Source organism: Diabrotica virgifera, chromosome 5 (assembly GCF_917563875.1).
Source record: "Diabrotica virgifera virgifera chromosome 5, PGI_DIABVI_V3a".
NCBI classification, from domain to species: domain Eukaryota; kingdom Metazoa; phylum Arthropoda; class Insecta; order Coleoptera; family Chrysomelidae; genus Diabrotica; species Diabrotica virgifera.
Window position 1 is genome coordinate 9282524 of NC_065447.1, and position 19578 is coordinate 9302101.

The 19578-nt window shown below is 34.8% G+C and overlaps 1 protein-coding gene across 1 annotated transcript in view; it reads left to right on the forward strand.

Annotated features, from left to right (window-relative positions):
* Positions 1 to 19578, forward strand: part of LOC126884928 (BAI1-associated protein 3) — a 368259-nt gene that overhangs the window by 326659 nt on the left and 22022 nt on the right. The window contains exons 13-15 of the mRNA XM_050651279.1: positions 5131 to 5455; positions 5524 to 5822; positions 6615 to 6950. Coding sequence (XP_050507236.1) covers positions 5131 to 5455; positions 5524 to 5822; positions 6615 to 6950 — 960 coding nt within the window. The remainder of the gene's footprint in view (positions 1 to 5130; positions 5456 to 5523; positions 5823 to 6614; positions 6951 to 19578) is intronic.

A 19578-nucleotide genomic window follows, 5' to 3' on the forward strand; every position in this document is an offset into this window, starting at 1 on the left:
GTACCTGTTGCTTTTAAAAACTATTTAAAAAGTCACTACAATAAGTATTAATCCTGAATTATATTAATCCTATTTTCATCCGACGCCCTGAAGGGCACTAAGGATTATGAGAAAGAAGAAGAAGAAGTATTAATTTAATTAAAACTATTAAGGTACTAGTACACTTTAGAAGACCAAAAATAATCATTTTTTAAGAATTTTTTTCTCAGAACTTTTATTAAAAATGAACATAAACCCTTTTATATATTAATATCTAACTTTTAGAGAGTACAAAAACTATATCTTCTTTCATTTATGCACGTACACTAATATTGTAGAGGGCGAAAAAGTCAAGGCCTCGAAAAATGATGGCGGACAGTTAACCTCAGGATTGGGATATCTGAAATAAAAAAAATCGTACTGCATTTGGAAAAGGAAGGTTTCTTACGTGACAATTTACCACAATTTGACCAAGAAATAAAAAAGAAATATTTTTTAACTATGAAAAACTGAAAAAAAAATCGGTGTTTTTTTCAGAAAATTTTTCAAATTTCCGTAAAATCTTATTTTGCGGAATTTCTCACTAATGGTGGTAAATTGTCACGTAAGGAACCCTCCTTTTTCAAATGCCGTAAGATTTTTTTGTTTCAGAGATCCCAATCCTGAGATTAACTGTCCGCCATTGGAACTACTTTGGCGCCCTCTACAATATTAGTGTACGTGCAAAAATAAATAAAAATATGTTTTTTGTATTCTCTAAGAATTAGATATTAATGTGTAAAAAGATTTATGTTCATTTTGAATAAAGGTTCTGAGAAAAAAAATCTTGAAAAATGCTTATTTTTGGTCTTCTAAAGTGTACTAGTACCTTAATGTACTTTTTGACTGGTTGTCAATGTATTCTCCTATTCTTAAATTTATATAAAAATGTGATTTTAATTAACTAACTTATGAATGTAGTGATTCTACACTGGTCTCTCGTACTATTATAAGATTTTATTTGCAAATAACAGTGTTTTGCAAATAAAATCTTATAATAGAACGGGGGGCAGTGTAATAAATGCAGGGGCAGTGTAAATGACATTTACACTGTCCCTGCATTTCTTTTTCGTTTCACTAACAACTACTGTTTTGTCTATTTGAACTACTTAGCTCATCTATAACCTCCTATTGTTTAGTACGTAGTTCTTCTTGTAATATCCCAGATGCCAAACTCATAAACCTCCTTCGTTTGACAAGTCGTCTTCTGTTACATCCATTATATTTACTAGAACATTTTTACGAAGTAAGGTATTGGACTTACATCTCAACCTCCAACTTAGAGAACCAGGGACTGTTCTGTTAGGATTATCATACCTGAGCCGATTTGTTCCAGTTTTATGGTGCCGGAAAATCGCCATCATCCCCTCCCGTTAACGGGGACGTAGGAGTAGGATTTTTTTGGGATGTTCTGTTAAAAGAACTGCGGACATTTCTCGAGTTTTAACATAACAGAGACCTCGACAATCTTTGCTGTCTCTAAGACTCAAACCCCAACCATTTATGATCAGCGCTTTTGTTTTTTGGACCGCACCAAAAGTATACACGTCTGTTTCGTATAATATGTTGTACGTCTTATTTTCAACGTAAAAAGGTTTAAAAAGGTATCCAATAAAGTTTCATTCCAATCTATCATACCCACATCTACATTGTTGTTTTCCACTTTTTTTTCCTAACAAAATAACGATTTAAAATATTTTCCCGTAAACCATTATTCACTAGCTAATGGAAACGTCAATGGAAATTAATGAAAATATTACAATACCTGTTCCATTTCCAGCAAATGTTTTCCGTTCCAATAACGATGTATTCTCTCAACACCTCGCCCCATTCCTATTCGCTATATTCAAAATTGTTGAGAGCTAATGCCGGGTTGATTCAGATTTAAATGCTTTACCTTGGGTATTAATCTTAACTAATTTGACCAAAATTCATTAGATCCCACTGGAGCACTGGATATTGGGCCGTATAATACAATTTGCTGATAGAAAAGGATTCCGGACTAGAAAGAGATTTCATTAAACGTATTCATTTGCGGAACCGAAAAGTTTACGAATTTAATGAAGTAAAATATAGACGTACTCGCAATCATTTATTGTTTTACTCCGATGACCGGTTTCGCTCTCTATAATTTTTCATAGCATCATCAGGTCAAGGGTTACAAGTAAACTAACATGATTTCTTGCTCAATTTATGCTGATAAGGTAATAATTTCAACATCAATTTCAGTTTATAACTATTTTGGTCCAAACGGTGTCCGTCTTACAATAATTATACACATAATTATAAATAAATAGAAATATTTTAATAAATATAAATAAATCCTTTACATATTAAAAAAATTTTTTTATTGCTCAAATTTGTTTAACAATCTGTTCCGTTAAAAACAATCAGTTAAAGTTATGACTTTCTTAGGCTATGACATGTAGGTAAGAATTCCAATGAAAACTTTCCTTTCTAAATTATCAACAAATGTATAGATAGTACTACTAGTAAAATAAAGTAACACTTAAAATAGTTCTAATTTATCTAAAATCTATTTGGTAAGTCAGTTGGTTTATAACGCTTCAGTCTGCGAACTTCACCCTCCTTGTTTAATAATTCACTCGCGAAATCATTTGGATGCACACTTTATTTGGATGCACATTTGGATGCACATTTTGAATGTCTTTCTTCATACTTTTCACTGTATTTACTGATTTCTTCTTTGATGCTGGGAGCATGGAGCGTTTACTATGGTTCTTAATGCCTTATTTTGAAAACGTTGTGTGATTTCCAAGTTAGAGTTGCTGGCTGAGCCCCATCTGTATGCCATAGGTCCATATGGGTTTAAGTATGGCTTTGTATACCACTAATTTATTTTCAGTTGAGAGTCTTGAATATCTGCCCAGAATCCAGTACATTTGTTGAAGAGTCCAAGTTGCTTTCTATTGGTGAAGATGTGTTTCCTCTATGTTAGTCTTTTATCTAGATGTAAGCCCAGGTATTTGGTTGTATCTACTTGTACTAATTGTTTGTTGTTTATGTATGCTGGTGGATAGCTCTCTCTTCGCATGGTAAATGTCATGTGGGTCGATTTTGTTTCATTAGCTTTTAGTTTCCATTTTTGAAGTTATACTTCTTTACGATCGAGAGTGACATTTTATAATGCCGGGCGCATGCGCATACAGACAGTATATATTTCGTTGCTAATCTTTCAAGATATGTATGTATCAGCGCTGTCAGCGCAAATAATGCATATTATGTCATATAAACGGATATTAGTGTTTTTAGTAAATGTATTATTTATTATAATTTGTGTGTCTTTGGATTTGTCTTCCTCGGGAATAAGATATTTTATAATAATAGTAAGTATATTTAAAGTATTTTTGTATACCACTTGGTCTATTAAATTTGTCCCTATGTCTGAGAAATTTTGTAACCTGTCAAAGCAAAAGGGATATTATAGTTCACTGGTAGAGCGTGTGACCGGAGATCAAGAGGTCCCGGTTTCAAATCCCGGACGATTCATATTCTTTTTTTTTATATTTTTGGTATCGTTTTAATAATTTTTTTTTAAAAGTGGTAGGTAAAGAAAGTTAGTTTAATATTTGAATAAAATACAAATAACCTGTTAAGTATATTAATTTCGTTGAAATCATAATAATAGAAGTATAACTTTTTACGTGCGTACAAAGTACACACACATTCTTTTTTTTTAACCATTTTTCTATTTTATTTAAGTGGGCTTGTTAGTTATGCGAAGCTCTTGGGGGTCTGTATGAGATGCGATAATACCTGTGTCATCTGCGAATGTTGCGACTGTCGTAAATCTAGTTGTAGGTAGGTCAGCAGTAAATAACAGGTAAGTAAGGGACCGAGTACACTACCTTGTGAGACACCGGATTTTATTTTAAATAGTTCTGAGCGAGCATCTTGTTGTTTTACTAATGAAAAGCGCTCTGTCAGATATGATTTTATAATTAAATAATATTGATACGGAAGATTTTTCTTCAGCTTATGTAGGAGTCCTGTATGCCACACTTTGTTGAATGCTTGGCTGATATCTAGAAAAGCTGCACTATATTAAAAATTAAATAGATTTTACTCCATCATAAAAACAAAATATCAAACACGAATTTGTTGGCTGTCTTTCACCATTTTTCTCTCTACCCTCAAGAACTTGCCCATATACTTGTTAACCTATGCAGCATTGTCCGTCTATCCAATTAATTCCCTATTAGCATAAATTGAGCAAGAAATCATGTTTGTGAAGACTTTAGAAATCACTCCTTATAACGGCATCATTTAGTTTACTTGTAACTGTTGACCTGATGATGATGTCTGCCTTCATTGAAAGTGCCATTGGATAGATGGATGGATTTACTAATCGTTGTAGTGGTTCTAGACTCTCTGCAAAAATAGCGATATCGTCTGCGAATCTTCTGTTGTTCAAGATTTTTCCGTTTATTGATATACCGTGTTCTTCGTCTGATAATGCTTCCTTAAAAATAGCTTCGCTGTACAGATTGAATAACAATGAGGACAACACGAAACCCTGTCTAACACCTCTTTTTATTTCTATAGTTCCTGTTTCTATATTTTCTATTTCTTTGCCTTTTGATTCCAGCCTTCTTCTTCATATGCCATCTCCTCTAAGAAGGTCGGCAACCATCATGGCAATTAGCACTTTTGATACCGCTGCTCTAAAGAGAGCAACAGAAGTGCAGTTAAACCAAGCTCTCAAATTATTTAACCAAGAGATATGTCACCTTCCACGTCTTGATTGCAGTACAGATTGACAATATCCCGTATATCTGGACTGTTCACATTCTTTTCTTTTAATAGTTCTACGAGTTTCCGATGTCGTACCTTTATCACCCCTATCAAAAGCCTTTTGATAATCTATTAATCAGACAGAGGTTCTGGTTCATATCTAGTCGTCTTTGCGCGAGAACGTTTTAAGCGAATAGAGCCTCTCTCGTTCCTATTCCTTCTCTGAACCCGATCTAGGTGTCATCTATATCTTCTTCTACTTTTTTGTGTAGTCTTCCATGTATTATTTGAGGAATATCTTAAGTTTTGAAAATAAAAAAGTGTTGAAAATGAAAATATTGAATATATTTATTTCAGGTCCGAACGTCGGTCATGATCCAGAAAATTTGCGACGGAGAGAAATTCGTTCGACACAGTTCATCGTCTGTGGACATCGTAACAATGTTTTGTCAATTAAGGGAATTTTGGCGTTACCTACAGTGGCCTAAAGCACAGTCAATACTTTTAGTATCCCAATTGTTGGACTGCATTTGCTCCGCGGCCTTACTTTACGCCGATACCATTTACCAAGGACTGATGGAGACTGGATATTTTGATAAACTGGGACCTTTTAGAATTAGCGACGAATTGTGCATATCTGTGAATAATCTCGAATACGTTTATCACTTCGTTTCGTTGTTAGGTAAGTATTGTTAGACACCTACGAGTGGAAAACCAAAGTGTGCTTTATAATCTTCCTCTTGGTTTCAGAAAACTACTTCGATTTTCTTACTCTACAATCGTTATCGACAGAGACGCAGTTTTCTCCTTTAACCACCCAACTAAGCAGCACTTTGAGCCAATTTCAAGTGAGAATACGGGATATCATTAGGAGAGCTGGTCTGCAAATGCAAGAGACTCTAAGAAAGGCAATGTTCCATGTGGCTTGGTCACCGGATACTCTACCAACAGATCAAGCCGTCGAACCATTGTTCGACTTCCTTAGAGGACATTTGATAGCACTGAACGTAGCTTTATTAGCGCAGAATTTTCAAAAAATTCTTCAAGAGGTAAATCTTTTAAACAAGGCTCGATGCCTGTTTTACTTCGGTTCTTATTCTTTGGTTACAACCTCCGAGACTTTTAAAAATTATAAGCCATGCGGGTGCCAAAACGATCAGAAGATGAGGGAATTTTAAATACATCAGCTGTAGTAATAACATAGTTGTAATAAATTTTGTGGAAGTATAGAAAACAAACGTTTTTCAGTGTTTTATTGTGAGATAAAATGAACTTCCATCAAGTAACGCTCGAATCCATCAATTATTTAAAGGAATTTTAAATAATTCACGTACCATCTGCTCAGCGTGGTAAATCTCCTATATTTTTAAAAGCCTCGGAGGTTGTAACCAGAGAGGTTTCCAGCTGTTGTCAATCTGGTGGTATGTAGAACGATATTTATTGTCGGTTTATGTACTACTAGATTGAGAACTTAGTTTGGTTCTTAGCAGCTGTTGCTATGACACCCGAGCCATTTCGTTCGTTGCAATCCGGGACGGCACGCGTCGAAGTATCTTGGTTCAATCGGAGAGAAGAGGATATGGGTCTACTGATGATGGGGCAAAAACCCTGAAACCGGTATAGACTCTTCCTGCACTCTTTGATTGAACTAGAATATAATGCTGCTGCAGTTTCGGGTTGCAATGAAATTGAAAATGTTTATACATTTTTAATGATAAATAATAGTATTCATTCAATATATGTAATTACGGGGCTAAAGGTTTCAAACCAACGCCAAAACAAAAAACAAAACCAAAAAACTTAATTGGAATTGCTATTGAATCCCTTTACGATATTTACAGATCTGGGACTTCACACTTGTTGAATTTAACCACCAAATGGAGAGCGGGGTCAACAGCGACGAACTCCCCGCCATGTTTCACGAGAGGCTTCACGCTGCCTTGGAGCTCATCGTAGAGTTCTTCCATGCGGATGGTCAAGGCATCAGCATGGACCTTATACGATCTCCATTTTACCAGCAGGTTGAAGAGAAACTGCAGTATCATAGAACCGACACAGAGACTTTAATAGAAATGTTCTACAGTCAACGACTACAAGAACAGATCACCATACAGACCAGTCCGTATGGCACTCTGGCAGTGAGAGCATATTTCAATCACGATTCGCTGTGCGTTGAGGTAAGTGCTGTAACTCTAGAATTCATATTTCCTGTGATTACATAATCGCTTCCTGTGTGCCCATCTCTATACCTACTCTAAAGTAGTCAGACAGTTCAGACAGGCAGTTCAGGCAGACGGTTCATTTGAGCAACCCTCATATTGTAGCACTTCTATGGATAACAAAGTCAAAAAATGATATGTAAATAGTGCTACGTAACTTTTCGAAGTACCTCGGTAGCTCTAAGTCTTCAGAGACCTAGGGGATGGATTCTTAATAGATTTTAAATATAATAGAAACTCAAATGCTCGGGAGCGCCATAATAAAAAGAAAATGAGAGACGAAACATGCATAAAACTTCAAAAAAAAACTCAAGTAAAAAGTTAATAAAAATATATAGTTGTCATAAGATGCAAACATCATCATTATAATCAATAACGTTACAACTCTTCGTGAGTCTTTGCCGCTGTGCCACTAATTCCCACTGTCACGCTCCCATTTTCTCTAGATCTCTTTGACTGCATCTTTCCACCTTTTTCTAGGCCGCCCCACAGACCTTACATCTGGCCTCTCTCAGAACACATTTTTTATAAGGCGATTGTCGTTACTGCGTATCACATGCCCTGCCCATCTCAGTCTATTAGCCTAAGATACAAACACATTTACATAAATATAAATATAATATGACCTACCTTAGTGTTCTTAGCTGAATATCATTTAGGACCAAGAGAAAGGGATTAGATAATAACTAATAGTCAAAAAACATTATTGCAAAACGAATCAAATTTTTTATTAAAATAAAAATAAAAAGGAAAACCATGGATCTCTAGTGGATACAATATAAGAGACCATTCTTTTGTAAAATATAAAAGTTGACATGAAATACCTTGTTGTAGATAGTTCTGTCCTTATTCTTCTCGTTGTTAATGTCCAAAACACTCACATTTCACTGAATTTACATAAAAAGTACAAAAATGATTGTTTCCATGAAAAGTTTTAGCAAAAATAAATAAACTTCCAAATGGTTCTGCTCATATTGACTTTTAAAATATTTAAATAACTTCTAATTAACTTCTTGGAGTATTTATTATTGTTATTGACACTTAATTTATGACTTTATTCATGACTGCTTAAAAAAACAACTTAGATGGTGTATTACACACCGAAACTAACCAGCTTCTTGCCTGAACGCGGCAACGCCATGATTTCTTCATAAAAACTTCAAAATCCGCTACATTCTCACTTGGGTTCTTAACCAAAACTTCCGCTTAAAAAACTCAACTTAAATTGCAACTCAACTCCTCAGAAACCACGCCTTGGTGGCTACCGCCGAGGCTGGAACAACTTTACTTCTACTCTCAACCTCTGACTTCAACTTCCCAAACTTGAATGAATCTACCGATCTCCCTAACTCAATCTCTCAAAAACAAGACGCCTCTTCTCAAAACTATCCCATTTCCCACCAATATTTCTCAATCAACCAATTACAAAAAAGTTTAATCCTTCCTTTTTCCATTCCTCATCTCAACAACGAATAAAAAAAATAAAAGCAAATTTTAACCACGACTCTATAAGACAGTCACTTCTTTTCTAGCTGAAGACCTTCTCACGCTAACCGCTGATTCAGCGTTTCGCACAGTTGGCCCACTCGATACCAATAAATATATTACATAAACAAACTCAGAGCCTTTATCTCTGCAAAGGAATTGACAACATAAACAAACCAGCGACATCCAGGCGGCCCTCACGATTCGGCTCTTTGAAGTACAACCGCGTCCTCGACTTATTACGTAATACACATTACATCTCTGAAGCGATAGATTTGTGAGAATTCAACAATTCTCCTCTGAAACACAAACATGATCTTAACGAATGTAGAATACAGGGTGAAGCGAAAATGTTAATGATTTTCTGAAGCTGATTCAGCATACAGGGTTGATCGAAAATGTTAATGATTTTCGTACCGTAACAATATTCGACGCTGTTTTCTTGATTAGAGTCAGTGTCTCTGTTCCATATGTCATTACCGATAGCACACATTGATCACACTTGTCTTTTTAAACTGATCGGTATACTGTTCCTAAATATGTCTCTTGGCGCTCCGTAGGCTGCCCAAGCAAGAGTTAATCTTCCTTTTATTTCGCACGTTTTGTTTATCTCTTCCAATTCTGATTTCATGACCGAAGTAAATGTACTTTTCCACTAGTTCTACTTCTTGTTCACGTATAATCAGCTATCATCTAGGAATCAGATTAGTCATAAATTTAGTTTTAGTAATGTTCATTTTCAGGACTGTTTTCCAGCAGATAGCGTCTAACTTATTTAGCATTTCCTTTACTTCTCCTAGGCGATCAATTATAAGAATTATGTCATCTGCAAAACGAAGATGATTTAACATTTTTCCATCTATTGTGATCCCTTTATTGTCCCAGTTCCCCATTACGCACCCATTACGCAGCGTTCTTTGCTTATTTGAAGCTTAATCTATGCTTATTTAATAACAAAATGTTACCTGCATAATATGCGTTTATTTTCTTTCCTCTACTCTAATGCGTCTTGCAAACTGCCAAGTCTGTTTATTTAGATAACAAATTTAATAAACGTTTTAAAATTGTGCCGGCGCGGGCGCCCGCCTATCTTGTATGGTTGGCACTTGATGTCTAGTATAAACTTTTTAATTGGTTTGCAACTCGAGTAAAACTAGAAATGAGAGAAAATTTGTTCCTGCAGAAAACAAAATAAAAGATGCGACTAGTTAAGGCGAGAATACATGAGATAATTTGTTGCTATATCTTGGATTATATAAGGCGATAAAAAAGGAAGTGTGACGGGTAGTTATTTCAGGACAACAGACTCAGTAAAACATGTGTTAAACGTAAAGTAAATATATTCAGGATATTTATATACAGTTCGAAATAAAAAATAACAAAATAAAAGGTAATTAAATCGTTGCCCGTTACGGAAAAAGCTCCCTTGCTGGATGTCTTCAAAAGAAAAAGTAAATTATATTTATTACTATCAGAAGAAAATATCCTTAAACTTCACTCCAGTGTAAGGCACAAAGAGTCCCACAATCAAAATATTAATATAATAATTATACGGACATCTATACAACTCCGATCGGAGCTGCGGTAGCTGTTCACTCCACGTCTAGACGGAACCCATTCAATTACGAGCAGCGGATCTCTTCACTATAGAATTCCATCACTCAGGTTGGTCTACCTGTTCACTACACTGGCTGGCCAGAGAGTCTTAGGGTAAAAACATGCCGAAGATACATGGATGAACGCGGTGTAGGTCGCGATCGCGGTCGAGGTTTACATCAATGACGGGCAGAACATACCGAAGATACTTTCCGTATCCTGTTTTGGCATCGACATCGCTGTAAATTACGATGTAAGGTCGCGAGGGTGAACGGGTGACATATCTTTGGTATGTGCGATCTCATGTATCAGAAAATGAAGGTTTGTTCTGATATCGATGTAGCGACCGCGATCTACACCGCGCTCATCCATGTATCTTCGGCATGTTTTTACCCTAAGGCTTAGGAAGAAGTGGAAATGAGCGGGATATCGGGTTGCGCAGATGTCGGGACGCAAACAGTGCTCTGCTGTCGATGTGCTGAAGGCATATCATTACAGAAGATAAATAAAAAGATATCATACAGGTGTAATTTCCAAGAATAATTTTATTGATGTTTTTTTAATACTCTAGTAGGAGTAACATTACAATCTCTTCACTGATAGAAAAATGAGTAGCTTGATTCTAACCTAATCTAACTATATTTTTCTATGCTAAAGTCTTACTCAGTAGTAATTTTTTAGTTTATATTAGCAAATCGCCTATTTACACCACAATAATTAACATGTACACTACCGCACCTTGCTCACTACACTAGCTCATATGGCTTAGTACCGCACTACACTAGCTCATATGGTTTACCTTATTTTTCAATATTTTTCCTTGAAAATTTTTTGGATATTCTGTGAGTTGTACCTGCTTACGCTAATCTTATGCTTATTTAACTTGAAAGTAAAATAAGCGTACCATAGTTTAAAAAAAAATCACAAAAATGTGCTTGAAATGTTGATTTCAAGCCATACCCTCCCCTTGAATCAAAAATAATAAAGTAAACACACGCAACACTATAATATTTGAACGTTAAAAAAAAAATGAGTTTTCAAACGAATCGAATAAATGTCATAACATAATTTTTAACATCCATAAATCCACGTAGCGAACAAATCACGAACCCTCACCGAATAATTTAGCAGGTCGCGACATTTAATATGAAATAAACAATACCAAAATTACAATTCGTTCATACCCGGCCCAGTTGATGACAAGCAAATGACATACGCTTCAATTATCGCTTCGTATATATCATCTGCCCAACCGGGAAGAGAGAGATCGAATTTAGTGCTATTTATACCGGAACCGCACACTTTACAGTATGCGTAAAGCTGGGATCCAACAGAACGTGGCGTGGCAAACCTTGCGAAATAAGAAATATCTAATATAAAAAGATGGAAATTAAAGACGGGAGTCAACGCAACGTAAGATAGCGTTATTTCCCTCAGAATTTGTGAATTACGATCCTTGGGTAAAGACATTCTTCTTCTTATATTAGGCTTGTTCTTAACCGATTTTGAACTTGTATTCCTAGCTTTGATGTTGACTGCCAGCTATCTCGCCACCTTTTAAAGGGCTTTCCTATGGTCTCTTGCCTGTTGGCTTTAAATCTCTGGCTATACAGGCTATTCTCTCGCTGTCCATTCTCGCCACATGTTGATTCCATTATCGTCGTCTCTGTCTTCCCCACCGTACTATATCTTGTATGTTACAGAGATCTCTTATTCTGTCGTTCGGTATTCTGTCTCTCAGTGTTTTCCCAGTTATTGACCTCAACGTTCTTATTTCTGATGTTCTCAATATCCTCTGGCTTTCTGCTGTGTCACATGTTGTTTCTGTCGCGTACATCATGATCGGTCTTACACATGATTTGTATATGCGTACTTTCCCTTCCAGCCTCATATCTTTATTGCTCCAGATGACATCCTGACACGTAATTGGCTTTATTTGTTTGCTTTCGGAAGCTCCCTTTAGCATCTCCATAACAACATATTTCAACTCCCAGATATTCGAATCTCGAGACTTGTTCAATTAGTTCGTTGTTCATTACTATTTTTCATCTTATTGGTTCCCTTGACACTACCAAGGATTTTGTCTTGGCTGTTGATATTTTTATGGTATAGGTCTTCGCCTCTGTATTGAAAGTCTGCCATTCGCTGTAGGCTATCCTCGTTATCTGAGATTAAGATTGCGTCGTCATAGTAACAGACGATTTTTATTTGTTTTTCTGCCATCTTATATCCTCTTTCTGTACTTTTGATGTCTCCTATTATTTTGTCCATTACTAAATTAAAAAGCAATGGGCTCAAGTTATTCCCTTGTCGGATTGCCGAGTCGATTTGTACTTCCGATGTTAGTTTATTCTCGACTTTTATTCTGGTTTTGTTCTTCGTATTAATGACTTTAATTATCCTTATCATCTTGTTTGGCTGATTTTTCTCCTATGGCAATGTTAGCACATCTTCTAATCTTACACAATCGAAGGCTTTAGTCAGATCTATAAAACACATAAATGCAGGTTTATTATATTCCAATGTTTTCTCAGCTGTATAGTACCTATGTGTATGGTGTCTTACCATCGATTTTTCGAAGGATATTCATCTACTGTTTCTATTCTTTTTGTCCTCTCTGTATTAGGTCGTGGTTGTGCCGCGTATGTTATTATTGGTCTGATGACCATTTTGTAAATTCTGCGTTTCTTTTTTTTCCGATATTTTTATTTCTCCATTTTGTTTCAGTCAGACAACCTGCGGCTCTTTTTTGCTTTATTCACTTGATCTTTTACTTCTGTTTCGAGCTTTCTCTCTCTAGCTAGAAAGTGTGATTCGTAGGTATTTAACCTCCATCACTTGCTCTATTATCTGACCCTCCAGCTATAATTTACATCTTAGTAGATTTGCTGTTATAACCATGCATTTGTTCTTGTCACATAATATTAATATATCTACGTCGTCCGTTATTGGCATATACCAATGATACAAACCAAAGACGTATGACGTAGATATACTAATATTTTGTGACACATGACAGAAGCTCGAAACAAAGGACAATCGATGAAAAGCCCTATTGGTGCAGCATACGTTGCAAATCATCTTCACTTTGAGAAATTAGTATTGCATCTTCTAAATAACAGATTACTCTAAGTTGTTTGTCTCCCATTTGGTATCCCCTTTTCTCTGCGGGCCATTTAAATGCAATGGTAGATTTCGATAAAGAGCATTAGAGTCTCTATTTACTGCTCATACTTCAACAGCTAATAATCGTGTTCTTAAGGCTAGTTATCAAATTTCTTTATACATCACTAAAACGGGAAAACATCAAACTATAGGAGATAATTTAATAAAACCGTCAATATCAGCATTTCTTAAAATGGTTCTTGAAAAAGATGACAAAGATGTAAAACTTATGCCACGCAGTAACAATACTGTGTCTGTCTGTAGTACAGAAGACTAGATGGAATGGGTGAAGATATTGAAAAACAACTTCAAAAACTGAAAACAAGAAATTTCTCAGTGTAAATGGATGAACTTTGAAAGACAGTGAGGCAATATTGATAACTCAGGCATAACCCTGTCTCTATCAGCAAAATATTTTTATAGTCCATCAGAAGGTGCTAGGGTGCTAGCCTTGCTTGAAGATTCTAAGCTACTCGGTCCATCCAACAACACTGCTGGCGGAGTAAGAGTTTATTTATTTTATACATGCCAATACAAATTCATCTATTTTTCCTTCGACACTCCGGTTAATCAAAAAAATATTTTATTTTCCGATCGATTGGTTTCGTTTTATTATATTTTCACATTATTGTAAAAGCCCGTGAAAGCGAATACCCGTGTCGTGTCGTTCAATTTAGAGTTGAATTCGATGTATTTAAAAAACATCACACGCGGAATGAACAAACAATCGTTTCACATCATTAGTGCCATTATATCGACTGCCACTGCCTGCGTAGACTGCCATTACAGTAACGACCCACTTGGCTTTGTTCGACAAAACTGCCCTCTTGCTCTTGCAACGTACAATCACCAATTGCCGACGAGAAAAGTACTTTTCAAACACCGTGTTTACAGAAAATGTCTGTCTGTACCCTTGTAAATTCAAATTAGATTTTTTTATCGATTACCATACTATTTTTAATTTATTTTAGTTTTATTTTTACAAAAGGTATTTTTGAAAGCCGATACACCGACGATATTTTTCTAGTACTTTAAAGGTTCATAAAGGTCTGCAGAATAAATATTTACACAATTATTTAATTAGTTTATGTGTATTATTGTGATCTACTTTGATTAATTAATCAATTAATTATCTCATTAATCAAACATAAATAAATTGTAAATCTCAGGGCTAAATTATGCTATCAATACTTATTTTCGTGGCTTCAAAATATTTCTCAGTGGCTTCCTAATAGGGACAGATAAAAGAGAATAAAATAATACACATATGAATTTCAATTAGAAATTATAAGAGTCGTTTATTTTATCAAACGGAAATAAATGTTTAATATTGCAAATTTTATTTATTCTTCTATCTTTATTTTATCTAACAATTATGAAAATAGGAATCTTATTTCTTTTTGTCTCCAAATTTGTTTTTTTAAATAATTAACTATGAATCTCTCTACCTCTGCTATACAGGATGTTCTACCTGTTCAATTTTTTTTGATATAAAGAAATTTTATTTTATCAATATTATTGTATATAAAAAAAAACAACTATAATGATTTATAAGTAACAACATTGATTGAGGTTTAATGATTTTATAATAGTGAAATGTGTAGTTCAATATGCACTGTGGTATTTAATACGCAAAACCATACATTCATGTTTCAACAAAAAAAATAAAACTGACCTTTGCTGATGATTCGACTATGTCTTCACACAAAACACGTTTCCTTCTTTGCTGGTGTTGTGATCCAAAGAAACTCGTCCACGTTTTCCAATAATGTCCCTGCTCCTCTGCAAACTCGTTCACCCTTTCCTCACTATGCCTCGTACAGTACTCGTTACGGCTTTCTCCTGATGCAGTATTCCAACTTTTTGAAATACTTAAACAAACACTGGATACTTTTGACTCAAGGAGTTATATCATCTCTCGACTTGGCCTATTACGATATGATGCTTGTCACTTTTCCAAAAACCAACCGGCGTTTTATTTTTTATTTTTTGTACACTACCCTCAAAACTGGACTCTTTCTTTCGATCCAACAAAACAGACCGACTCTCTCTCCTCATTCATTCTCATCCTTCCAAATCGTTCCCCTCCAGAATTAATTCTTCAACCAATCAAAACAACTTTCAATCATGACGTATTTACCAAAAAACTCTTTCCTTCTTCTAAACATGTCTTTATGGAAATCCAAGAAAAAATAATATTCCGACTATTTTAATTCTATTTTCTACACTAATCATATTTTTATCTATGTTTAAGAATCTTAATACACGGGTATATTTTAACTATCTATTATGTACCGTGCGGCTAATGAATTACCTACCCGCATATCTTGAAAAACTTAATGACCTATTCTTTTGTTTAATAAAATATATTGTCTGTGGTTTTGTTAAACAGTTCAAAGAACACTTTCTTAAAACCAGCACCCTGATTGCTTACTTAAAATGCATTGTTCATGGGGCTAGAAACAATTCTGCGAAAACACTTTCTTAAAAACTAGCAATAACTATTTTTACAAAATTTGTCTCAAACAGGGTGTTCAAAATTTATATGCTCGTGGTTGAGAAATATGAAAAAAATTTATTTTAATTTGAATTTTAAATATATAGTCTTTTCTTTCTCATGTCAAATAGGAATATAACAGTATATTAAAATATAAGTCAAACAATTAGGAACGCACAACCCACCGCCACCGGTACAAACTTGACGGCAAACAAATTCAACAAATTTTTTCTCATATATTAGTTTTTTCGCCACCGTTAAGTTTATGAGGAAAGCGCTGTTGCCAAATAAAAAACATATATGGATTTTTTTATCACAGCAACTACCTGCTACACTACTTCTCTTTTTCTTTAAGAGTGTGAAACAAAGATAACTAGCTGTAATATAAGAGTCAAAGTCATGTCCTACAGAAGGTTATGTAAGATTTTTGTTTGTTTTTTCTTCCTCAAGAAATGTCATATTCGAATAGCTGGCAAGTTTAAAAAATGTCGTCTTACGATTATTCTAGATGAAGTTGGTCCCTTTTTTCAAATCGGCGATATTAAAATATGAACTTCAAACTTAAGCTATAAAGTATCTCCGGTTCTTGTTAATGGATTTTGATAAAAGGATTTAGAACAATTTATTGTAAATTCAAGTGTACGGTAATTTTTTGTCGAAAATTGTTTAAAAATTTACCTGGTCATCATCATTATCTTTGCCTTATCACTATGCGGGGTCGGCTTCCCTAATTGCATTTCTCCACACAATTATATCTTGAGTCATATCAATAATAATTCACTTTACCAACGTGTCCTGCCTAATCGTCTTGCCTTCGTATTGGGTGATTAGCGTCTCGACGTTGAACATGACCAAACCATCTCAACCTATGCTCTCTCATTTTGGCATCAATTGGTGCCACACCTAGGCTTCCCCCAATATACTCATTTTTAATTTTATCCTTTTTAGTCACTCCACTTATCCATATAAGCATTCTCATTTCCGCCACATGCATTCGTTGTTCCTCTTTCTTTTTCACTGCCCAACATTCAGTTCCGTACGTCATAGCCGGTCTTATCGCTGTTTTATGGAATTTTCCCTTCAACTTCATTGGAATTTTCCTGTCACACAGCACACCACTCGCTTCCTTCCACTTTATCCATCCAGCCCTAATTCTGCTGCATGCATCTCCGTCTATTTCTCCATTACTCTGTAATACCAATCCCAGGTACTTAAAACTATTGCTTTTTTCAATCAGTTCACCATCCAAAAATACCATGTTATTTGTAGTAACTCTATCTTTAAATGAACATTGCAAATACTCTGTCTTTGTCCTACTAAGTTTTAAACCTTTTTCCTCCAGAGCTTGTCTCCACTGTTCCAGTTTTTGTTCTAAGTCTCTTTCACTATTTCCTACTAACACGACATCATCAGCATACATTAAGCACCATGCAATGTTACTTTGTAGTTTCGCTGTTATCTGGTCCAAAACTAATGAGAATAAATACGGACTAAGCACCGAGCCCTGGTGCAATCCTACTTTCACAAGAAATTTATCAGTCTCTCCCACATCTGTCCTAACACTAGTCGTTACTCCCTCATACATATCCCTCATAATCTTTACATATGCACAGAATCTCTCGAGGAACTCTATCATATTCTTTCTCAAGATCAATGAATACCATATGAGCGTTTGTTTCTTTTCTCCTGTATTTTTCCATCAACTGCCTTATGATGAAAATTGCATCTGTTGTTGATCTGCCCTGCATAGGGCTTTTCATTCACAGTCATTTGTTTCGAGCTTCTGTCAAATGTCGTATAATCCGTGTATATTAATATGATACACAGGTTATACAACAGGTGACAGAAGCTAGAAACATATGACAATCGATGAAAAGCCCTATAAAGCCAAACTGATTCTTGGATATTTCGGTCTCTTCACGTATCCGTCTATCAATTATTACTATTTCCCATATTTTCATGTTGTTGCTAAGCAGTTTTATAGCCCTGTAGTTTGTACATTGTTGCATATCTCTCTTGTTTTTGTAGACAGGTACTAGTATACTGCTTCTCCATTCGTCTGGCATTTGTCCAACTTCCATAATTCTATTAAATAAACCTGCTAGCCACCTTGTTCCTGTCTCTCCCAATTCTCTCCATACTTCCCCAGGAATATCATCTGGTCCTACCGCTTTTCCTTTATTTTTTTGAAGCGCTTGAGCCACTTCCTCGTTTGTTATTTTGGTGACCATTGCTGCTACTGTCTCCTTGACTCTACAGGCTGTCTGTCAAATTCTTCATTTAATAAGCTGTCAAAGTACTTTCTCCATCTCGTTTTGACACCCTTTTCGCAATATATTTATTTTAAATTGACCATGTAAATTTTTACATGGTCAATTTAAAATAAATATGTATTATAAGAAAATGTATATTCGTAATCTACTAATAGATTTCATACAAATTAAAAACGAACGTTTTTTTTCGATTTTTAAAATTATCCCCTCCACTAATAAAAGATGAACGAATTGGAGTTTGAATGTTTGTAGAGGACTCTGTTGGAAGGCAACCTTTTTCAAACTTGGTGCATTAAAACTTCAGTTTTTATAATACCGTATTTCTCTGGACTTATGTAAACTTCGCAGTCTTTCGTTCACGTCTACGTTTTCCATGTCTACCACTTCTTACGTCTACTAAAATTTTCTTACATTTTTCTACAATAATAAAAGAAAATCCCCTTTCTTTCGAATTTTCATTATATTACTTCATGTTTCACATATATTTCATTATTTTCGATACTGACGTGACAAGATTTTTGCACAAACTCTTAGATTTTCGCCCACGCGAAATGCTACTCTATACGTGAGTGGAGTACGAGAATAGCAATTCATAGGCGGCGCAATAAATGCATCGGTAGTTTATCAACATGTAAGAAATATTGTTTTATTTTATATTAGCCCCCACCACACCGTCCTTTTTTGAAAATTATTACAAAAGTCTTAAAAATGGTCTTAATTGCTTCGTTTGAGCGAGTCTATAAAAAAAATCTGAAAACTTTCAGAGTGACAAACTTCAGACAGGTTGTACATAAAAAAATATCATTTTTCTCTCTGATAATTTAATTTTGTAAAGAGTTTCCCCCCTTATTGTTATTTTTACTAATCATTAATTTTGAATTTAAGTAAGCTGTAATATAAAATTGTCATGAGCATTTTTTTTATATTCATTTCCTCTCTGCTATACCTATGTGAAGTAGGAGTACTTTTCAGATGTGCATTCAATTAAAACTATTTTCAGATTTAATAAGTTTGCAACAAACACCTTGCATTGACACTAATGTAGAAAAGATAACATGTTAATTAGCATTTTGTACTATGATTATTTATTTTAAATCTCTCAGTTTCCTTTCTACAAAATTGAAGATGTCTAAAAACTTCATTAGCATTCAAAATATGAATTCCTAATTTTTAAAATATTCTCAGTAACAATTTACAATACTGCTGTTTTTAAAATATACTGATAATAACATCACAATGATACACAATGAATTTATATTTTATTTATTGTACCAGGAAAACTTACAGAAAAGTATACAGTAACCATAAAAAAATCAAATATTAGATTTCCTTCCCATATTAGTCCATGTGTGAGGCCACTTTCGTATGAAAAATGTTTCTGACTCGATTTCTTTGCGGATTCCTGTTCAAAAATGTCCCCTTTAAACAAGTCAGAAGGGTGCCGGGTGAAACAATTTTTTAAGCTAATTCGAAATTACTTTTTGCCTCGAAACATATATGTTTAGGTTTCTTGGGTAATTATAAACAAAAAAGGTCTCTTGTGATATTTCTGAAAAGTGAATAGTTTTCG